Source organism: Artibeus jamaicensis, unplaced genomic scaffold, assembly GCF_021234435.1.
Source record: "Artibeus jamaicensis isolate MK-2021 breed Jamaican fruit bat unplaced genomic scaffold, CSHL_Jam_final contig_384, whole genome shotgun sequence".
Taxonomy (NCBI): Eukaryota; Metazoa; Chordata; class Mammalia; order Chiroptera; family Phyllostomidae; genus Artibeus; species Artibeus jamaicensis.
In genome coordinates this window covers 9,377,189-9,401,413 of record NW_026521810.1, presented here as the reverse complement: position 1 = coordinate 9,401,413, position 24,225 = coordinate 9,377,189, and the positions used below count along the sequence as shown (strand labels likewise).

The 24,225-nt window shown below is 43.8% G+C and overlaps 1 protein-coding gene across 6 annotated transcripts in view; it reads left to right on the top strand.

Annotated features, from left to right (window-relative positions):
* The window catches only part of AFF3 (ALF transcription elongation factor 3), a 593,859-nt gene that overhangs the window by 533,068 nt on the left and 36,566 nt on the right, over nucleotides 1-24,225 (top strand). For all 6 annotated transcript variants that reach the window (XM_053664620.1, XM_053664619.1, XM_053664618.1 and 3 more), the window contains 5 exons: nucleotides 1,361-1,550; nucleotides 8,338-9,468; nucleotides 14,690-14,814; nucleotides 19,722-19,923; nucleotides 22,209-22,330. In XM_053664620.1, the coding sequence (XP_053520595.1) occupies nucleotides 1,361-1,550; nucleotides 8,338-9,468; nucleotides 14,690-14,814; nucleotides 19,722-19,923; nucleotides 22,209-22,330 (1,770 nt within the window). The remainder of the gene's footprint in view (nucleotides 1-1,360; nucleotides 1,551-8,337; nucleotides 9,469-14,689; nucleotides 14,815-19,721; nucleotides 19,924-22,208; nucleotides 22,331-24,225) is intronic.

Sequence of the window (24,225 nt, the reverse complement as noted above, 5' to 3'; positions counted from 1 at the left end):
TTTATTTTCAGATATATCCTGCAAGACAGTTCTTTGTCTTATCATGCTTCTTGGAGCTAGTTTCCAATGAGCATTAACCCCTCAGCACCCACCTCAGTGCTCCCACACTAAGTATTTATAAGATTCTGTCTTTGGGCAGGACATTTGTCAGAGATTTAAGGGGCCAGTGGAAAGGGTCCTTTACCTTGTCCAGGCTGGACTGCACTTAAGACCCTAAACCTGACAAGCTTTCTGGTTCCTGGCCTTTCCCTAATGTCCAGTCCTACTGAAGCAGTGGTCACAGTTGGAAGAAGCAAGCAAATATTTGCACGCTCAACATAAAAGAGGTAATTACTGCATCTGGGTTTAGAATATGATCTCAAAAGAACAGATTTAGATGTTTTTCAATCGATGCAGACTTTGAAGATGTTGAATATTATGTGAGTACCAGAACTTTCTTCTTGGCTCAAACACTCTTTGGATAACTGTCTGCTCTTTGAATTTCTGTGGTTAATTAATTACCATTAGAAAAATGCCAGTTTTTCCTGTTCTTTTTGAGTGTGTAATTTGAATATATAACTTCCCAGCAAATTTCAGCATGAACGTGAACATAAAGGATGTTGAAATGCTATTGCCATCGCTTCTCGGCCTTTTGGCTGAGATCAAGTGAAATGTTATTGCCATAAGCTAGCCACTTTACTGGGATTGCATTTTAAATTCTGGGAATATATAAAGACATGTAAGTGGTGGATCTCCAGTTCTTCAATATAAGGCTCAAAGGGAAATTATTGTTTATTCAGCAAAAGCCAGCTCCTGTAGAGACGACTGCACTCGGTCTGTGGGCGGGGAAGCAGATAGGGCTATACGACTGCTGGTCCCACGGCCACGGGACCTTCCAGTAGCCCCTGAGAGCACAGAGCAGAATACTGTTCCCTTCTTCACAGCCCATGTCCTAAAATAAAGCAAAAGACATTTTCAGTGTTTACAAATCATTTCAAGCATTTTGGATATCCTTGCATTTTTGTAGATGATTAGATCCGGGGGTGCATTTGAAAAGGCGTTCTCAGAAGCAGCAGCAACAGTATAGACACAGTCATTCTGGAATTACATTGCCTTCCCTTCTAAAATGGCCACACAGATAACATGCCAGACTATCAAGGGGTGCCAGCTTTTAGCCCTAGTCTTATTTACATATATGTAATGTTGTTTTAAGCATTAGGATGCCTTTGACCTTGATTGCTCTTCAAGTGCCAAGTGACGGTGGACAGATGTGTGGTCTGTGCCTTCCCTCGCTTTTGGTGGGATGACAGCTTGCTCGGTGGTGTTTTGTGTTTGCTTACTTGGCTTTCCTCCCCTTTCCTCCGGCCCCGTGGGCTGGCAGTGCCTCGGTCCAGCAGGCCGGCTGCAGAGCCTCCGTGCCTTCCAGCAAGGGCAGCAGCAGCAGCAGCAGCAGCAGCAGCGGCAGCAGTTCGTCCAGCGACTCAGAGAGCAGCTCCGGCTCTGACTCTGAGACAGAGAGCAGTTCCAGTGAGAGTGAAGGCAGCAAGCCGGCCCACTGCTCCAGCCCTGAGGTAAGACCTGCCATGGCCCTGAGCCCCAGGAGCTGAATCTGTCTGTCGGGTACACTGCGTCTGACCCCACCCACCCCCCACCTGTGGGCTGTAACAGCCAAGACCCTAAGGCCGCCACCTCTGGCAGCCCGTCAGGGTTTGTGTGGGGTCATCATTTTCTCTACTCTCTCCCCTTCTCAGTCCTCTTTATGACAGAGCTTCCTTGGAAGCACAGAAACTTCATCTTTCATTGTCCAAAAATCTCCATCTCGATTTCCAGAAATTTCTGTAACTCTCACTGACTAGAAACACCCCTGTGGTCAGGTCTCCCTAAGGGTCAGCAAGGCAGTAACCACCATGGCAGTTTACTGTGCGCAGTGTGGCCGTCCGTAAGTCATGGAGGAGTTTTATGGATTAGACATGGTAAGACCTTACATTTTTTGCAGTTTATCATGGATTAGAAGAACAAGAGCTGTAAATATTAATAAAACCTCCTTAACTGTGTTTTCTTCGTGAAAATACAAAAAAAAAGGAAAATTAGCATCAACCAACAAATAACAATGAAACCTTTTGTAGCTACGTGAGTACCTATGTGGGAGATTTAGATGCCTCATATAAAAACATTGTAAAGTACCAATAAAAACATTGCATTTTCCACCTTAAAGGGGAAAGGAGAGAATTAAATAGTATTTCAGAGCATGTAGGTTCTTGGGTGAGTGGTTAACAGCAAATTTCTCAAGTCCGTGGTTCTGTAAGGGTCAATTTTGAATTCTAGAGAAGGAGTAAAAACAGTTTCTTCTTGAGCGTAGAAACAGTTGACATTAACATGGATCGTAGGATTTAATTTTTCACCTAACAACCCTATGTATCACTTTGGGGCCCAAATTCCTTAGGAGGCTCTGAAATAAAACCAAAGCTACTCATGCAAAGCACGGCAGTGAGAGGGACACACCTAAAGGGCAGCACAGCACCTATTTCCAGCTTTCGCGCCTGTGCCGTAGGACACTGGAAAGCCACCACGGTTTTATCTGAAGTCCATAGAGTGGCCCTTAGATTCCCTCAGGATTTTCCCCAGTGTCCCTTCAGGAGGCTGGGCTTTTTGCAGGGGCACTAAGAAACCCAGGGGAGTAGTATTCCCCACACCCCTCCTTCCTTCTCCAGCACCTTTCTGCTCATTCCGGGTGGTCTCCATTCATCCCGAAATGAGCCATCTCTCCTGTACCTGTCTCCCTTTTCCACAGGGTTCACCTCCTGTCTGTCTGTCTCTCTCTGTCTCCCTCCCTCCCTCTCTATCACCCTCCTCTGTACCCTGCACCCCATATAGGGGGAAGTCTCCTAGCAACATTAACCTATAAAAACCACAGGTTGATATAACCCTGACTTTTCCCAGAAACTAAATTATTATTCCTTCTTTATAATTTGATTCATTCATTCATTCACTTATTCACTTATTTGGTATTCATTCAACAAATATTTATCAAGCATCTGCTGCAGACCTGGGGCTTGGCTCTAGGATACAGCAATTATCCGACATCCCTGTCTTCCTAGAGCTGGCATAATAATGGGAATAATTTGAAACAAAAAAAAACCACAAGAGTTCAATAAAACAAAGGAGTTTAAACGGTCTTTTTCAAAGTCAACTTTGTACTGTAATTTGTTGAGAAACTCCAGAGTAGTATCAGTTATAAGAAATAATCAGGCTTCAGGGATGTTTTCAAAGCCAAGGAGGTCAGTAGATGTGGATAAAAAGTGTCAGTGCCTGTGAAGACCCCCTATCCAGGTTCTTCTCTGTGACTTTGAAGGTTAAATTCATGACCAGTTGAGTCTTATTTTCATACCTCAAATGAAGTATGAAACCTAACCTAAGAGGTACAGTTATAAGATGCTTTAACCAACTCCTTTCTAAATGTTCCTGAGATCATTACAAAGACTTGAACTCCTGGTGGTAAAAGGAAGCTTTTGTCATTTCTTGCAGCAACTATTAGAGGCCCCTAGCTAAGGAGAGGGAGCTCTACTGAAGCAGGCCTAGAAGTTCAAGTTGCCTGAGGCCACATAGAGTTTTCACTTTCTTGCTTCTCTATGCAGAGAGAATGCAGAAGGGGCAAGTGAGGTGTTAGCCTCCCTGCAAGTTACTTCTTTCTGCTGAAAAGGAATGTCTTAGTTGGGATAAAAGTAAGTTTTCTTTTAACATTTTCCCAAGATTAATACAGACACATTCCCTTTGGAAATAAAGTGAATTTGCAGAATGAAAATTGCAAAGAAAGGAAGTAGCATAATGGGACTGGCCATCCCCGGTGTCACTGTCCCTCTGACTGAGCTGGCCCAGGCCACTTTACAGAGAGCCGTGAGGCCCGTTTTCCTGAACCCCACATGACAAGGGAGCTCTGTGCAGCCACACACCTCACATTTCACTAGTTTATGCTGCTTAGAAGCAAAAGGTTTCCGACCCTCCTCTTCCCTCCCGGTAACATCCTGACGTAGGGGAGTAGGAGGAGGCCCTCGTGGTGTTTCAAGGACCCTGTGTTCTCCCACTCACCATGCCAGCACCAGAAACCTGTGGAGCTCCACTGAGTTTCACCCGAACTGCCCTTCCCGGCTGTGGACACAGGCAGTGGTTGTGGACAGCCACTGCCTTCTGTGCGAGTCGCTGTAGTGGAATGCCTTGTCTGCCCGCCAAGCACAGAGGAGCCACTGCAAACACTGTTTTCATCTCGCAGATCCTCTCCCTGTGGCCTGATGTTTTATCAGTCTAATTGTTTTCACGTGAGTTTCATCTTCTTTCCTGGCCTGGCACATCCTTTCGCGTCAGAGCTTTGCAGGGGAAACTGCCTTCCCCGCAGCAAGCACATGTGCACCAGCACACAGAGCTTCCTCAGACCTGTGCCGTGTGATTTTGAGAAGGACCAGGATTAAGTAGGTTTAACCCATCTCTTTACTGGAAGGCTTCACCCAGCCCATAAAATTGCTCAAGTAAACTGTGCTTCCCCTTGTACATTTCCCAAACTTACCTGACCATGGAAATCTTTCTTGTGGACTATATGAACTAAAAGCACATTTTGCAAATGCTGCCCTAGATTGTTCTTGAAAATCAGTGAAATGTGGTGCAAGTTATTCATTGAGTGAATAAGCTTCCCCTTAACTAGGCATCTGTGAGGTACATGGCAGTGGGTACTGTGAGGGATGTAGATAAAGCAGGGACTAGGGTACTTAGTGCGGGGCTTATACATGAGTCAGAGTGCAGATTAATCAAGGAGGAGACTAGTGGCTGAAAATATAAAGCAGCGAGCAAGTAACAAAATGCTGGGCAGAAGCCCTGATGGATAGCTCAGGAAGTCAGCCATACCAGCAGTGTGTCAGAATAGGAGAGTCCCAAGCACTGAGTTTCCCCCTTCACTGCCACTCACAGTTAAGCTTCCTTGGCCACATTTGCCCCCAAAAAGCGGCAGACATTCCTGTGCTGCCTAATCTGTGAGGTTGTTCTGAGGAATAAACTATATAATTGAGTGACAGCCCACTGTGAGTTGTTCTTAGGAGCAGAGTCATAGCAGTCTGCCTCCCTAACCTATTAGACTCTGCAAGGGACACAAAGAAACAGAAACCCAGCTCAAGCCTGAAAGAAGTGTTTGGCTTGTTAAAAATACAACGTATACACATGAAATGAATATGAACATCAAAAGGCTATGTAGTTGCTCTGGCCGGGCAGCTCAGTTAGTTGGAGCATTGTTCTGTACACCGAAAAAGGTAGCAGGTTCCATCCCCAGTCAGGGCATACACCTAGGTCACGGGTTCAATCCCTGGTCAGGGTGAGTATGGGAGGCAACCGATCAGTGTTTTTCTCCCTCTTTCAAATAGGTAATAGCCTTGGGTAAGGGTTTTGTTTTTTTTTTTAGAAAAGTTTGTTTAGAAATAGAAGACACAGTTACTGTTTGGAGAGTTAGTAGTATTTTCCAAAAATCGAACTAAATTCTATTATTTCAGGTTGAAGACCAACATTTCTCTAGGGAACGAGGTCCACCTTTCTGGAAGCTACACCAGACAGTAATGGAGGTTAGGCCAAGCAACAGGGGAGAGAACCTGATCTTTAAACCTAGACAAATACAGGTTTAGTCTCGGTGGTGCCTGATAGCTCTGCAGCTTTGGACATGTCGCTTAACCTCTCATTCTCATCTACAAATTAGGGATGATACTATTTCTTCTCTATATGGGTTAAGTTAGATGGCATACGTGAAGGGAGAGGTACATTGCAGGTGTTGCAGCAAGAGAAGATGACCATAAGGTGATGGATGCCCTTGAACACCAGCTCAGGAATTTGGATTTCATTTGAGAGGCAATAGGAGGTCACTGTAGAGCCTTGAGAAAGGAAGTATGATTTAGGAATGTGTTGAAACTCATACTTTAGACTGATTCTTCAGTTCTGAAAGTGGGGGGAAAAGGCCCGAAAGCACATCAGGCAGTGGGCACCATACTAAATTTATTAAATTCTCCCCTTTGCTGTTAATGCTCCCACCAGTAAGTCTCAGTTAGAATCCCTGTGTGCAGCTGTGGTTTGACTATAGGCAATCATCAGAGGTGTGAGCTGGGGAAGGTTCAGGATGGTGGTGGAGGGGAGGCAGTGTTAAACTTGGAGGCAGGGCCAGAGTGAGGGCGTGCTCTGCCCTATTTTCTCCCCCTGCCAATGTGTCCCTTTTCTGCAAGAGGCCCCCATCAGGCTCCATTTCTATTTACTGTGCCCCATTTGTCTAGGGAAGCTGAAGCACACAAGTCACTGACCTGTCAGTGGTCACATAATGAAAGAAATGGGAGTAGGAGGAGACAGTAACAGAAGCCATAAATTGTTTACCACCAAATTAGCTTTCAGCCACACTCAGCTACCTTGGGGAAGGTGAGAGCTTCCCCTTGACAAAGAAGCTGTTCTGTGTCCTGCCTTCTCCATTGCATGCCTCTACTGCTGTAGTATGTACGAGATGTGCTCTGTACAATTCATATGTTCCTTTTCTCCAGAGAAGCCAAAATAAAGTGAGGTCAGAATTTGCATTCAACAACTCAGGGGTGCCAAAAAGATCTTTTCGTTCTTTTGTATCTTGCTCTGGAGCCCTGGTGCTTTTGGTGCATGAAAACAAAGCAAAAAGTCAAGTCAAAGACCAGACTCCCCCGCAGGGCCATGGGGGTGTCTCGTCCCATACCTGTATCCCAGAGAGCAGTCTCTCCATCTGACAGGCCCTGGGCAAGGGCCTTGGATCCTCATGCTGCAGTCCGCTAAAATGTCACTTGCTCTTCCCAGTCACTGGACACCCCGTGCTGGAGTTCCCTGAAGTGCAATTGGTCTCATCTGTTTTGGAAGAACTAGCCGATGTCCATGGTCCCTGCCATGGCTGTAGTGTGAGGTTCCCATACTCTGTGCCCTCTCTGTCTTGGCCCCAGGCCCCTCTGGCCCATCAGAGACTTCTCATCGTCCTGAGCTTTGCCCCACAGACCCCTCCACACTCAGCCAGGACCCTTGTGTCTGCTCACTCCCCTCATAGGGTTTTGTCCCAAATTCTGCTCTTAATATGGACTTCAGTATTGGAAAATAAATCTTGATACATAAAAACAAGCTTTTGAAATTATTGTATAAAAAAAATGTTTTTCTCCTACAAGGGAGCCTGACTTGCTCTGGACTTGATCCAGTCATGTTCGAAATGCAAAGCTAAGCAACGTCTTCTTTACTCCCAGCTGCTATGTCGTCTCTCCTGAAACAGTGGATGCTGTGATCAGAGGGCGGGAGGCTGTCAGGAAGGAAAAATGCATCACCTTCATCACTCAGAACACTTTCCACATTTCACATATAGTCACAAATTGCAAACACTCTGGCTAGCATTCTATACTTATTGATATACCTATTTTCTATTCATAACCACAGATGATGGATAAATGGGCTTTTATTAACAATCAACCAATCAAGCATTTACTCAGTTCTTAACCTTTTTATGAGACAGAGAACTATGGCCTTCTCCTGGAAAGAGGCATCTATGAAACATTTCACATTCTGTTAAGGGGCATTCTTGACCCTTTGGAACCAATCCATGGGGCAGAGTTTAAAACCTATGATGTGCTTTAGGTTAGCAAACCTGCTTGCAGCTAAAAACTTTCATCGTCACTTTCATGTCTGAAACATTCCCGGCAAAGTGGCGTAGAAGCAGGCTGAGGACGGGCTGACCAAGTCCAGCTGCCAGAGCACATGGGGCTCACATAGGTCTCCTGGTAAGTGGAAGCTCCACACTACTGAACAAGCCATCTTCTCAAAGTCACTGCTTCTGCAAGTTTATAACTATGCCCTACTTGCCTTCACCACAAGAACCATATGCTAATTCTTTGGGACTATAGGCTCCATTTAGCTCCCTCTTTGAATTTCCCCCCAAATTGTAAGTCTTACCCCAAAAATGAGTGCTTTAACAGGGCCCCCACATTATTACCCAGTTAACTTTTGGAATCTCGTTTATGTATATATATATAATTATAAAATATATACATTGTATAACACTGAAAGATGCTGAAAATGGGTTCTAATGAAGTATGGTGTTATCTCTGAATTTTTCCTAATTGGTTTCAAAGTATTGCACTGACATGTAAGTGACCTGGGACAGGAAAGGGACACCATCCTGCATCCTGTGTCCCAGAGAGCTGCCACACTTACTCCTGGGCCCAAGTTCCTTGTGCTTCCCATGGGCTTTCTGCTCATACTCCTAGAGGAATAAGTGAAGGTAAACACAGCCAGGCCCCTTTTGAGTCTGTAATAATGTTTTGTTTGTTGCCTGTTTTCTGTTCTTAGGCTGAGCCTGCGTCCTCTAACAAGTGGCAGCTGGATAAATGGCTGAACAAAGTTAATCCCCACAAGCCTCCTATTCTGATCCAAAATGAAAGCCACAGCCTGGAGAGCAATCAGTACTACGCCCCAGGGAAAGACCAAGTGCAGGACTGCGGGAAACTCCCCGATGGTTGCCAAACCAGCCTGAGAGAGAAGGACATCAAGAGCGCCTGCAGGGAAGAGCAGAGGCCAAGGACAGCCAACAAGGCCCCAGGGACTAAGGGGGTGAAGCAGAAGTCCCCGCCCGCGGCTGTGGCCGTGGCCGTGACTGCCGCCGCCCCACCGCCCACAGTTCCCGGTGTGTCCCCGGAGAGTGTGCCTGCGCCCACGCGGAGGTCTGCCAGCAAGAAGCCCCCCAGGCGCACGGAAAGGACCTCAGCTGGCGATAGTGCTAACCTCCAACGTCAGGAGGAGCCCGCGGAGGCGCTGGGGGCAAGCGCAGCAGTCGCTCCGGAGCCTACCAAAGCCAGGCCCTGTGGCAACAGCAGGACAAGCCACCGCAAGGAGCTGCGCACCTCGGTCACCTGCGAGAAGCGCCGCACGAGGGGCTTGAGTAGGATCGTCCCCAAGTCCAAGGAGTTCATCGAGACAGAGTCATCATCTTCATCCTCCTCCTCAGACTCCGACCTGGAGTCAGAGCAGGACGAGTACCCTCTGGCCAAAGCACAGGCTGTGGCCGCTGCCTCTGCCTCTGCCTCTGCCACTGCTTCTGCTGCCGTTGCTGCCTCTGCGAGTGACCAGAGGCTCAAGGAGGCCGCCAGCAGCATCAGCAGTGGTGGTGGCCCCCGTGCACCTGTAGGCTCCATCAATGCCAGGACCACCAGTGACATCGCCAAGGAGCTGGAGGAGCAGTTCTACACACTGGTCCCCTTTGGCCGCAACGAACTTCTCTCCCCCCTGAAGGATAGTGATGAGGTCAGGTCTCTCTGGGTCAAAATTGACCTGACCCTCCTGTCCAGGATCCCAGAACACTTGCCCCAGGAGCCTGGGGTCTTAAGCACTCCTGCGGCTAAGGACGCTGAGAGTGCACCTCCAAGCCACCCCTCCGACACACCCTCAGAAAAGGCTTTGCCTAAATCCAAGAGGAAACGCAAGGTAGGCTTGGGGCTGAGGGACTGGCGGGAAGGAGGGCTGTCCCTTAACTTGTGCTTGAGGTGACAGAGCACACGTAGGCTTCTGGCCTGGCACGTGAGGCAGCAGTTCTGTGTGTCTTTACCCGGCAAACATTCATAGAGTAGTTACACATGCCAAGTACTATTGTAAATAGTTGACATACCTTAACTCAGTTAAACCCCTAAAACCACCCAGCGAGGGAAGTACCATTATTATTCCCATTTTATAACTCTAAATAATTAATGCATAATGAAGTAGGTATGCAGGAAATTTTTACCCAGTCGGTGTGTGCCAAGGCAAGCTGGAAGCTTGGCCTGTAGAAAAGCTAAACACGTGATGAGTCCTATTCTTTGCTGGAAGGGATGCCAGGCCGTGGGAGAAGGGCCCTGTAAGAGGATCACCAGCCTGAGGCCTCAGAGCTGCCATCTGTTGATCCTGGTCCCGTAGGTCAAAGAGTTTGGTGGTAGAGAGGGGCGGGAACAGGGCCCTGTGGAGGAGGGACATTTGAGTATAGTCTTGTGCCCCTGAAAGACTGGGATTCATGCTGAGAAATGCATTGTCGGTGGTTCTGTTCTTGTTCAAACCTCCTAGAGGGCAGTTACACAAACCTAGATGGTCTAGCCTATGACACAGCTAGGCCATATGGGATGGCCTGTTGCCACTGGGCTACAGGCCCGCGCAGCCTGTTACCCTACAGAACAGCATGACATTAAGTCAGGCACAAGAGAACATGATGTGATCAAGAGACAGGTAAACAGGAGATGTATGAGGCTGCTGCCACCATAAAACGGCATAGGGGTTTACAGAAGACTTTTTTAATAAGTAGAAAGAGTACACTGTAAAATAACAATAAAAATATATATAGTAAACCAGTCACATAGTCATTCATTGTCATTATGAAGTATTATGCATTGTATATAAATCCTGTGTTTTTATATGACTGGTAGTGCAGTAGGTTTATTTGCACCAGCATCAGCTCAAACACATAATACATTTGCGCTGTGATGTTAGAACATCACTAAGTGATGGGAATGTTTCGGCTCCGTTTTAATCTTAGGGGACCACCGTTGTACATGCAGTCCATCATTGACTAAAACAGCATTATGTGGCACGTGACTGTAATCAGAGGGTCAGGGATGAAGTGGCACCAAAAGAGGAGAAAAGGGTAAACAAGTTAAGCACAGGAGGGAGAAAGGCAGTTAAGTACAGGGAAAGCTGGAAACACAGGGGGAGCAGCCCAAATGCTCAGCAGCTTCAAAGATTTTTGCCTGGGAACTTAGTCATAAATTGAAGCCAATTTTGAGGATTTTTGTCCTCTCCTGTTATGTATCTTCAAGAGTAACTTGGACCACAGTGGAAAACACAATGGGTGACAAACCAAATGTTGAAGGAATCATGGATGGTTCCCAAATCAGGACAAAATCATTAACAACAGTTAACACATATGTACGTCCTTACAAGGGATGCTGTTCTAAGCACTTGAACATTTTAAATCGTGCAATCCTTATAACTTTATGAGGAAAATATTACTGTCATGCCCATTGTAGAGATGAGGAAACTGAGGCTCAGGAGCCTAAAGTGACCTGCCCCAGGTTCACTATCTGATAAGGGGCAGAACCAGGAATGAGTCCAGCCTGGCTGGCTCAGGGTCTCCCAATAAGGAGCCAGCCTTAGGTTGTGTATCATTTTTCCACAGTGTCCATGCTTAGAAGAGCTTGGGCTTAGAGTTTAATGCTTGTGGTTGCCATCTTCAAAGTCTTCATTTTATCTTCAGATCTGTGTTTTTTAAGTGAAGCATGTGTGGGACCACAGTGAGCTTTGTCTCACTTGCAGCCCCACCTATTTCCCTAAGACAGATTCTGCCTGCCCTTTGCCCCTTTGCACTCCTGGCCCTTCCAGGGATGGGGCTGCTTCCCTGAAGCCTCGGGACAAGGGGCAGGCACAGTGAGGGTCAGGTCAGGTCAGGCATCTTGTGCAACCACGGTCCAGGTACTAAGTAGTCCAGGAGAGTAGACTGCAATCCCCTAAGGGTTGCATGTTTGCCTTGGGTTGGGGTTGGGCTCTGGAAAGGGGAAATGCCTAACTGGACCTCCCTACCCCTCGGCAGGTGGGTCCCACAAATGGCAGGCAGTGGAAACCCTCTGTGGTGGGCCACACATGCACCCAGTCCGCAGGACAGGATTCCCGGGCACTTGAGAGTCTACACTCACTCCCCCAAGTGTGCCAACCCTTCAAGGAGCACAGTATAAAATACCAAGTAAATACCACCATGGAAGACCAAGAGAGAGACTTTGACAGAGAGGAAATGTTTTCTACTTTAGTACTTTACATGTTTTTCTTCCTGCTTTTTAAAAAAAATTGTAGTATAATTAACATTATATTAGTTTCTGGTGTACAGTGTAGTGATTCTATATTTGTATATATTGCAAAGTGGTCACCACAATAAATCCAGTTAACATGCATCATCATACATAATTACAAATTTTATTTCTCCTGGTGAGAATTTTCAAGATCTATTGTCCCATCTACTTTCAAATATGCAACACAGTATTATCAACTGTAGTCCCCATGCTGTACATTACTTACCAGGACTTATGTACCTGGAAGTTTGTATGGTTTGATCTCCTTCACCCATTTTTCCCACTCTCCCCCAAACCCCTCAAACTCCTAGACAACTGCCAATCTGTTCTCTATATCGATAAGCTTGGGGTTTAGTTTTTTTTATTTTGTTTTGTTTTTAGATTCCACATATAAGTGAGATCATACAGTATTTATGTTTTCTTGTCAGACTTATTTCACTTAACATAATGCCTTCATGGTCCATCCATGTTGTTGCAAATGGCAAGATTTTTATTTTTTATGGCTGAGTAATATTCTGTTGTTTGTATATATGTGTGTGTGCTATATAATTTTCTTGATCCATTCATGCATTGATAGGTATGTAGGTTGTTTCCATATCTTGGCTGTTGGAAATAAGGCTGCAGTGAACATGGGGTACATACTATCTTTTCAAGTTAGTATTTTCATTTTCTTTAGCTAAATACCCAGAAGTGGAATTGCAAGATTATATGGCAGTTCTATTTCTAATTTTTTAGGAACCTTCATACTGTTTTTCATGGTGGCTCTACCAATTTACATTGCCATGAACGGTATAGGATGTTCCCTTTTCTTCACATTCTCGTCAACACTTGTTATTTCCTGTCTTTTTCATAATAGCCATTATGACAGGTGTGAGGTGATAACTCACTGTGGTTTTGATTTTCATTTCTCTGACAATTAGAGATGTTGAACACCTTTTCGTGTACCTGTTGGCCATCTGTATGTCTTTCTCTGGAGAAATGTCTGTTCAGCTCCTCTGCCAATTTTTAACCAGATTGTTTGGGGGGTTTTCGCTATTGAATTCTGTGAGTTTTTATGTTTTGGTTATTAGCTCTTTATCAGATATATGACTTGCAACTTTTTTTTTCATTTTGTTGATAGTTTCCTTAGCTGTGCAGAAGCTCTTCAGTTTGATGTAGTCCCACTTGCTTATTTTTGTTTTACTTACCTTTGCTTTTGGTGTCAAATACAAAAAAAAAAATAGTCTCCAAGGCAAGGATCTTTTCCTGCTTTTAAAACAAGGGCCCCAATAGTTTCATTTTGTGCTGAACCAGCAAATTATATAGTCCTCCCTGGCCTTCTGGGGGATCTGAACTCTCACTTTCTTTGTAAAATGATGACACCTTGGCAAGGGCATTGTCAAGGTCAAACAATATAATCCAGTAATATGGGTTAGCTCATTTCTTCCCTACTCATCTTTCTTCATGTTTTCCACTAGATATCCTGCCCTTCTCATTACTTTTGGATTGATTTGACTATTCATCCCTAGGTGGTTAATTAATTGATGAATGAATCAGTCAGTCAATCCCTTGGGGATTGATGGATACATGGTTGGGCTAATGGAAAGAAAGAGACAAAGAACAGAGAGAGAGAGAGAGAGAAGAGGTGCATAGATATATAAGAAACATACAGAGACGAGTTGAAAAACATAGTTTGGAAATATGGATAGCTATATAGGCATACTTAGATGTGCAAAAGACATATATATAAATTCCACAATGTTCTGTGTTTAAATAACTTTATTATTTATGGCCTTTTTAAATTTTAACTTCTGAGACTTCATTTATGCCAAGCCTGACACCCAGCTCACAAAAATCTAAAGAGTCATTATTAAACACAGAAAAGTGAAGGAACATTTTCTTAGTGTTCTTTACTCAGTATCTGAGGTTTAAGGCCCCCAGTGTGGGGTGCAGGAAATGGGACCTCTAGATCTGGCTGCTGAAAGTGCAAAGTCTCACTCTGCTGGAGCCCTGGAGCCCAGGCCTGGGATTCAGAGTTTGGTTTGGACCCCTTAGGGGATACGATTTTATTGGGAGCCTTTGGGAGCCTTGTGAGAGAGGCTGTGTGACAATCCCAGCTAGAGAGAAAGTCAAAGTCTTTCCATCTTTGGTTCTGATGCTTGTCTTCTGGAAAACTCTGTCAAAGCCCCAAATATGCCATTACTGTGATCCTGCTATCCAACGAAAAATGGAACTTTGCAGAGTGCACTTGCATTACACCTTAAAACACGTCTAAAGTTAAACATAATCACGGGGAAAAAATTAATCAAAGTGCTATTTTATAAAAAGGTACTTTAAGGATTCTGAGATGTCATGAAATAGTCATTGTGAACTGGAATTAAGGCACCAAGAGGTAACAACCCTTGCTTGAAATTCATAAAACCATGAATTTCAAAAGAAAGATTCAAGCTTGCCACTGCTATCATGGCATTACTCAGAATGGGCTGTTGATTTGCATATCAGGAATGCCAGGATGAGAGACGTTGAAGCTGCAGTGTGAATTTGGAACAGGGCATCTTTGGAGGGCTGCATCGGGTCTGTTGGCGGTAACATTTTGCCCTGAATGTGTATCACAACGCTGTGCGTTTCCTCTCACTGCACTGTCAGTAGAGAAACTGGAAGATTTCATTCTTACTTGTTGAGGAGCTGTTGGGAGCCTAGACCAGAGCCAAGGAGGCTGCATTCCCATTGCTGCTCCAGATGCTTTCCAGAGGGCCTGAGTAGGCTGCTCTCCCAGAGGCCTTGCTTGGTGGAAGTTGGTGATAGGAGCTCATTACAATCCCTTAAAATCCAGAATTCATTGGTTTTTGCTTATTTCCATGCAGTTTGACAACGAAGATGACTACAGGGAGATTAAGAAGGCCCAGGGAGAGAAAGAGAGCGCTTCACGACTGACTGCCTCTGTCAATAATACTTTGTCTGCTAATCATTGCAACATGAACATCAACAGGTATGTGTGCTTCCTCAAAGGCAGAGTGAGCTAGAGGGATCTCTGGGTCTGAAAGTCATGTGTCATAGGAAAGAAGAGCCAGATTTTTCATGACTGCTCTGGTCTGGGTCTCCAGACTTACTTTGCTTCGTTTCACCCGAGGCTGATAATCATGCCTGGGTGTGTGCCTCCTGTCACAGCTCCAGGTGTGGGCGAGTGAGTAGTTCCTTGTAACAAAAGACCAGTTACTAGTTCCACACAGTTCTGCACTCAGAGACACACTTTCCCTCTGAGAACTTAATAACTGAATTTTTAATCCATTGTTTTAATAGCTCCTGAGCTCCTAGAACACTAAGCTTATTACACAGATAGAGAAATATAAACTTTGAGCAGAATCTTCATCTGAGACACCTGGAGCTCTTAGATAAAGACTAAAATTGTGGCATTAGATAGGATCCGTGTCTACAAGGTTAAATGGCCTCCAGGTAACTCCTCTGAAGGAGTTCCAGATGGACCCACATTGTACTGAATCCCCTGTGTGACAAATGTCTTTCTAACACGGCAAGGTCCCGGATATTTATCATAAGCTACTAGCTTCTTATCAGTCATAGAAGCTCTTTCCATTTAGAATACCACAGCTCGGAAACCGCTTTTCCTCTAAGACACTCATTCTCCCTGACTGTGTACATAGAATTTTTAAGGGGAGATTAATGCTTCAGCACAACACATAAAAATGTAAACTGAAAGGTTAGGAAAAGACATAGAGCAGCACTAAACTCAGAGAGGAAACTGGAGACAAGGGCACAGGAGCCAGGCCCACTGCAGTGGTAGAGTCACCTTGGGAAGGAAGGCCAGAGATCCTGCAGGTCCAGGCAGCAGGGAGAGCCACACATGCAAGCTGACCTTGTTCACAAACTGTGTGCCAAGTGGACAGTATTCCAAAATATTGGAAAAATGTGAATGGGGGAAATATGGTTCCAAATAGTCTTTCAAATGTGCAATATAGTTATACATATGCTTCTTTTTGCATTAGCTTTAAGCAACCTTTCTAACAGATGTAGTAACTACCGTGATTTCTAAGCAATGATGATTATAAATAGTATCCAAGATGCTCAAGTTCAGTGAGAGATTAATGAAAATGAGGATGTGACTTTTTCCATTCAAGTTCACGGAACCCAAGATACAGAAGCTCTTGCAGGAGAGTTTTTGCCTGGCAGAGCCTGCTCACTCTGGTGGTTTCATGTCAAATAATGCAACAGTGCTTATGAAAGTGTTTTGAATACTTTCTAGGAAAAATTGTCTATGTAATTCCGTATTTGTGATGACTGTTATCAAGTTATACCCATGTGGCGTGATGAGGAAACCCCCTATATAAAGTGATCACCCATCCCAGAAAGGAGATCCAAAGAAACTTTCTTTGGTCAACTTGACTATATAAAATTATAATGATGAAGAAGAAATAATCATATGTCCAAAACATCATTTAATAATAATTTAGTTTTGCATGGCATTTAAAATCATATATATATATATATATATATAGAGAGAGAGAGAGAGAGACTTAGAAATAGGACTTTTTCATTCATGTGTCAAGAAATAGTAATATTCAGACTATTCATAATCATCTTGAGCATCAGTGCCTTCATCATCACTAGTTGAGTCACTTTGATTGGCCCAAGGCAGTTTTCTAGAATGCATCTTCTCACTTCTAAATTGTTAGCTATCCATTGCTTTTTGAACCAGAAATCTATTACTACAGACTTCTGGTCAAGATGGAGCCATAGGTAGGTATACTTTTGCCTCCTCACACAACCAAAAGAAGGACAACAACAAATTTGAAAACAAAAAAATAACCAGAACTGCCAGAAAAATGAACTCTGTATGAAAGTCCAACCACAAGGAGTTAAAGAAGAAACAGTCACTCAGACCAGTAGGAGGAGTGAAAAGGGGGAGCTAGGGTAAAGAGGACTCTCAGCAAGACGGTGGCTGATGGAGCACGCAGTCCCACATTTGCATGCAGATAAACCAGGAGGAACAACTGGGGAGCAAGACAGACCACACAATCCAGGGTTCAAGCATGGGGAAATGAAGCCTTAAAACCTCTGACTGAAAAAACCTGTGGCAATTGAGGCAGCAGGAGAAACCCCCAGCCTCACAGGAGAGTTTGTTGGAGAGACGCACAGGGTCCTAGAACCTACACAAACCAACCCATCCAGGAATCAGCACCAGAAGGGCCCAATTTGATTGTGGGTAGCAGAGGGAGTGACTGCAAGCTGCTGGAGAGTTGAGCAAGCCACATTGTTTCCCCTCAGACCCCTCCCCCACATACAGTGCCACAACCCAGCCGCATGGGTTGCTCTGCCCTGGCAAATACCTAAGGCTCTACCTCTTACTACATAAATAGGTTTGCCAAGACAAAAAATAAGGCCCAAATTAAAGAACAGATCAAACCTCTAGAAAAAATACAACTAAGAGATGAAGAGATAGTCAACCTACCAGATGCAAAATTTAAAACACTGGTAATCAGGATGCTCAGAGAAATGGTTGAGTATGGTTGCAAAATAGAGGAAAAAGTGAAGGCTATGCAAAGTGAAATAAAGGAAAATATACAGGGAACCAATAGTGACAGGAAGGAAACCAGGACTCTAATCAACAGTTTAGAGTAGGAGGAAGAAATAAACATTCAACCAGAACAGAATGAAGAAACAAGAATTCAAAAAAAATGAGGAGAAGTTTAGGATCCTCCAGGACAACTTTAAATGTTCCAACATCCAAATCATAGGGGTGCCAGAAGGAGAAGAGGAAAAGCAAGAAATTGAAAACTTGTATGAAAACATAATGAAAGAGAACTTCCTTAATCTGGTGAAGGAAATAGACTTCCAGGAAGTCCAGGAAGCTCAGAGAGTCCCAAAGAAGTTGGATCTAAGGAAGCACACACCAAGACACATCATAATTACATTACCCAAGATGAAAGATTGGGAGAGAATCTTAAAAGCAGCAAGAGACAAGGAAACAGTTACCTACACAGGAGTTCCCATAAGACTATCAGCTGGTTTTTCCAAAGAAACCTTATAGGCAAGAAAGGGCTGGAAGGAAATATTCAAAGTCATGGAAGGCGAAGACATATCCAAGGTTACTCTATCCAGCAAAGTTATCATTTAGAATGGAAGAGCAGATAAAGTGCTTCCCAGATAAGGTTAAGTTAAAGGAGTTCATCATCATCAAGACTTTATTGTATGAAATGTTAAAGGGACTTATTTAAGAAAAAGAAGATCAAAAATACAAACAGTAAAATGACAACAAACTCATGGCTATCAACAACTGAACCTAAGGAACAAAAACGAAAATGAACTATGCAAACAACTAGAAGAGAAACAGATTCACAGAAGTAGAGATCACATGGAGGGTCATCAGCAGGGAGGGGTATGGGGAGAATGGGGGAAAAGGTACAGGGAATAAAAAGCATAAATTGTAGGCACAAAATAGACAGGGGGAGGTTAAGAATAGTATGGGAAATAGAGAAGCCAAAGCATTTATATGTACAACCAATGGAGATGAACTAAGGTCGAGGAGTGCTGGTGGGAGGGGTAGTACAGGGCGGAGGGGAATAAAGGACTGAAAAAAATTGGGACAACTGTAATAACATAATCAATAAAATATATATTTTTAAAAAGAAATCTATCAACACAAATTCTATCCCTAAACATGTCTATTTGCATAATCTCTAGAACCTTGGCTCTATCATTCAGGGCCTGTGTTTGTAATTTCTACACTGTCACCACCAACTAAGGAAATTGCTTTTTGAAGTGACTTTAATGGCTTATTTGCAGTGATAGCCAGCACATACAATTAAGACATCATAACTACAGGAATGATGACTAAATCTTTGTTAAGTGGATTTACTTTTTTTTAACTGACTCTATCAGGTAGTTTCTACGAGCTTCCCAAATTAAGAATGATTCAGTTTCTTCCAGGCTAATGTGCCTCTTCCCAATTTTTTCTCAAAGTTAAGTAACAGAGAAAGTCCTATCAATATAATATACATAGCAAAAACTCAGATATAAATAACTCCATTCTCTGATAATTAATTTGGGGGTCAGGGGAGTTACAAACAATAGTTGTAAAGGAAATAAGGAGCTAGGAATCAGAAAGTGTAACTTCTGATGAGCTTTCTGTTCTGTGTTTATTCTTATCAGTGCCTCATTAGCTCTTAAACCTAACAATGGAAAGTTGCTTCTTGCTTTGTAGGTTATTCTGAGATTCTGTTATTCTCCATGTAATAATTAGTGTAAGCTCAGGTGTTATCAAAAGTCCTTTTAGGGGTAGGGAACACTGCCCTGTCTTGGTGGATCAGTCGATTGGCGCATGATCCCATACACCAAAAAGTCACAGGTTTGAGTCTCTGTCAGGGCACATACCTGGGTTATGGGTTCAGACCCTGATCAGGTCATGTGTGTGTGTATGGGAGCCAAGAAACTGATGTTTCTCTCTCCTTTATTTTCTCTCTAAAATCAATAACTATATCCTCAGGTGAGAATTTTTTTAAAAAGATCTAAGGAACACATATATCATTTGAGTGACTTTCTCATTACTTGCTGTTTACACTTACTAGGAAAACAGGGGGAAAAATGTTGTGTATTTTGAGATCCTTGGATGAAAAAACTTGGAAAATGAAGGTCTTACTGTTCTTAGTTATTTAACTCCAGAATTACTCTTCATCCTGTAGGACACGTAAAGAAACAATGAGTGAAATTTGCTTATTATTTGTTACTGTCCTAATGCCATAAAATTGTTTCCTGGGGTAATAATTCCCTGTAAATGTCTTCCTCCCAGCAGGTGTTAAACAGGAGGGTAGGGTCATATATAAAACGTTTACCTCCCCCTGTGCCGGCTCTGTGACATTCCATTACTGTGATTTTCCTTTTCAGCTTGGCAATACCCATAAATAAAAATGAAAAATTGCTCCGGTCGCCCATCTCACCCCTCTCCGACGCCTCTAAACACAAATACTCCAGTGAGGACTTGACGTCTTCCAGCAGGTCCAATGGCAGTGGTCTGTTCGCATCCACCACCTCCAACAAAAAGCTTAAGGCTGATAACCAGCTGCAGTCTCATGCTGGAGACCTCGCGGTATGTTGATACTCTTCCTGCCCTGATTAAAATGAAAATGAAGCAGAGCACAGCCCTGCATTCTACCTGTATGTAGCCCAGCACAGTCTGGAAATATTCTTGAGGTCCCAGAAAGGATCCCTAAGGCTGCCCTGGGAATGTCCCATTCTGAAATGAAATTGCCCCAAAGTAATATTATTGCAGGACAAAGTAAATTGAGAGTTTGGGACCAACTCACCTTTCCAGTTGAAAAAATTCCTTGACCCAGGACTGAGCTAAACTTGGAATGGAAACCCCAGGCCAAAATGTTGGGATTCCCACTTCAACACTGAGTGACCAGTGTAGCAGCCACAGTGTGGGACCCCTGCCACCACTGCTTTTGCAGTGACCTGCTCAGGGGTGATTCTAGCACCCTACACTCCCCTGGGGAAGGGCAGGGAGTTGGGGCCCACAGTTTGTCTACCCTCATGTCTTAGTGGCCACATGACCTTGGGTCACATACTTCATCTCTCTGAGCCTAATTTCATTTGCAAAGTGGTGTCATAAGATTTAAATGAGATGATGTTATCTAAAGAACCGGACACATGTGGATACCTGTGCAACTCACACTACAGGTTAGTTCCCCTTTACTGCCCCACTCTGCCAGCTTGTGGCCCTGGACCAGGCATCCTCCAGGGTACATTATTTCATTCCAAATCTCTCCACTGCATTTTCTCAGGTCGCTGTGCCTATTAAACCAGCAGGGCTCTGTGAGGCTGGGAAAGACGAGACATGAGAATGTCTCGTGAGTGTCACATGAGAATGTGACTGCCAAATGAGATGGAGCGAGGCAGTTCTTAATGCTTTAACCCATGACTTAACAAGACAAAAAAGGCAGTAGAAGGTGTAGCAAGAGCCTACATTTTATTGCATCATCAGGAAATTAATACCCTTATGCACTGTTATTTGGAAACAATTATCTTTAATTCTAAGCCACAAGAATCTGAGAAAACCATGTTAGAAAAACCTAAAATAAAAAGCTACCAATTCAGATTTAAAAACAAAACTCCTTGCCCCTAGATTCTTATATCATAAGCAAAAAAAAAATTGTGTGGTGTGCAGAAAATTGTTTTAGAAAAGACATTATTTAGTCATTCGTTCACTAGATGGTCATTGAGCAAGTACCTACCATGTGCCAGATACTGTGCCAAGCAACAGGGATACAGTGATGATCTCACAGGTTCAGTCCCCACCTGCCTGAAACCTCCCGTCTAGCTGAGGAGAGCCACTTACGGAAGTGCACAGAGAACAAGAGGCTCTTTTAACAAAGAGGCTTGATTTACGCATAAAATCAGCCCATGTTTAAAGATGCATTTGTATACATTCTATTTTAATTACTTCAGAGGAATTGATTTGAACTTCATGGCCAAAGACAGTTATTTTCTGATCCATGTGTTACATGCAATGGATGCTTTGTAAATATTTGTATCCCCAAGAGTTAGACTTTTAAAATTTTTCCACAGATCAATAGTGTTCCTTTTTCAAACCTGTTTTAAATAATTTCTAGTATTTCCCTCTGGCTTTTTCTAATCTTAACAGACAGAGAATGAGGGCTAGTCAGTTTTTCACCTGAACAACTTCTCTTGTGTAAGGGACTGTAGATACGGCTCGGTTGTTCTGCACGCTCAGTCCCTGGACCAGCCTCACCTGGAGCTTGTTGGAAACGCATGTTCTCAGGCTCTACCCCAGACTGAATGGGAGACTGTGGAGGTGGTGCCCCGCCATCTGTGGTAACAAGCCCCTGAACGGTTCTCATACAGAGTCAGCTTAGAGAACCACTGGTCTAGCCAACTGAGAAAAGTAGGGACCCGAGTGCTAACCCCTGGGCTTCCACCCACAGTAGCTGTTTGAGCTTGGACAAGTTACTTACCCTCACCAAACCTCAGTGTCTGGATCTGAGGTATGGCCATACTAAGCCTTCTCTTTTGATACCGTTATGAGAATGACACTGGACAACACACAGGGTGGAGCAAAAGTATGTTTACAGTTGTGAGTACACAAAACACAGAGTTTTTTTCTTGTATTATTATTTATTAATTATTGTATTACTTTCCATACAAGCAGCTGTAAACCTACTTTTGCCCACCCCTGTATAGGAAAGTCCTCATCTTGAGACCTACAATGCACATATTCCTTTTTCTTTATTTAATCATAAAGCACCACTGATTCTAATACAGAGTACAGAACACAGGATATTCTGTGCAATAGGTTGCTCTTTCAGCCAAGTGGCCAGTTTCTCAAAAACTGGTATGTTGTTTGTTGTTTAGAAAGCAGCTCACCACAATTCGGAAAATGTTCTGCACAAGTCGCGGCTGCAGACAGAGCCATGGTCTCCCGGCTCCAATGGCCACCGGGACTGCAAGAGGCAGAAACTTGTCTTCGATGATATGTAAGTGCGGACTCTTTGTTGATATGGTGAGGGACAACGTGAAATAGAAATTCCACAGGTAGAGGGTTATGTGCATCTAACTTGCAGTGTGGCCGTTCTTATGTGACTTGGTCAGTTAAATGTTGCCCACTCAAAGGGCAGCTTAACTTTGAATGGGCCCCTGGGTCCTGGTGGGATGTTCGAACCCTGAAAGACCAGTGGTAACATCCAGGACATGAGGAAGCTAAGGCAAAAGGCATTAACTAGGTTTTTTCTAAACCTATATTTTAGGACTGTTGGTGGTTGTATGCTACCATAAAGAGAAGCATTTTTGTTCTGGTAAATTATAACAGGCAAAGAATAATAGGGATTCACTCCTGGAAGCTCTTTTCCTCTAAAATGCTGTATTCTTTATAACAGTACAAACAATTCTTACACAAGAAAAAATACCCTGTCATCCTACCCCTATCCTAGAACTGAAACCCAAGTATAATTTCCATTCCCAGCATCAGTTTAAAAGTAGGAGAAACAAGAGAAGCAGATAAATAAAAATAATATCCTGAAATGCTCTGGAGCTGAAAATAACAAATGAGAAATGATAAAAATGATACTGAAAATAATTTAGGCTCTCAGGAAAAATATTTGTCAAGGACAAACCTGGAAGGCAGACGATATGGTTTCACGAGTTTGGCTTGACGCCTGTGTTCAATTTCAGCTGCTCACCAAGCACCCAGTCCATCTCTGTGTGAGGCACTGCTTTAAATCCTCAGGGGCAGCAGTGTGTGATAGTGAGAGACCCTGCCCTCAGGCCAGATCGTTTACAGTCCAGCCAAGGGGACAGACACTGAACCACCAACCCCACCCAAAGTCAGAAAATTAAACGGTGCTAAATGTCTGCAAGTCTCAGCTTCCTTATCAAAAAAAAAGGGATAGTCTTGACATCTGTCTTCAGGGAGTCCTCCCAGGATCCCGTCAGATGATCTCTCCTAAGATCATTCTTTTGGAGAATCAACAACACTGTGCAGACCTGATAACTATTCCATTCTCGCCTGCCTCCCCTCCATTTCTCCAGCCCTAATGGCACCCAAGCGTAGGTGTATTTATCACCTCTCTAGAATCTCTGAGAAGTAGGAATACGAGCTGTGGTTCTCAAGGATTACCTGGGCTTCAGTAAGCTAATTTGGGCACAGATTTTGGGGTTAGAAAGCCAAATACACATTGTTTTTGTTAGTTTTATTTACTGAACATGTTCCAAGGTCATGGATGTACGGAAGGTTAAGGGTGGCCCAGGAGGACATGTGTTTTTCTGCTCTTCCTGTGGCTGCTGCAGCTGTGCTCAGCCCCATGCACACGCTCCTTCTGGCCCTCACCACCGCCTCACCCCTCATCTTCTCCACCGCCCCGGGTGGCAAGGGAGGGGGTCGTTGTTACATAAAAAATTTTCATGGCACAAAACTTTTCCTTTTTTATTTTATTTTTTAAACTTTTTTTATTGATTATGCCATTACATTTGTTCTATTCCCCCCTCCGTTCCCCTCCACCCTGCACACCCCTCCCCCTCCATTTCCCCCCTTTAGTTCATGAACATGTGTCTCAAGTTCTTTAGAATATATATTTCCCATACTATTCTTACCCTTCCCCCTATCTACTTGCTATCTACTGTCTATGCTACTTATTTTCTGTACCTTCTCCCCCCTTCTCTTTCTCCCACTCCCATTGCTAACCCTCCATGAGATCTTCATTTCTATGGTTCTGCTCCTGATCTAGCTGTCCTCTTAGTTTGCTTTTGTTTTAGGTGTGATTGTTACTAACTGTGAGTTTGCTGTCCTTTCACTGTTCATCTTTTTTATCTTCTTTTTCTTAGGTAAATCCCTTTAACATTTCATATAATAAGGGCTTGGTGATGATGAACTCCT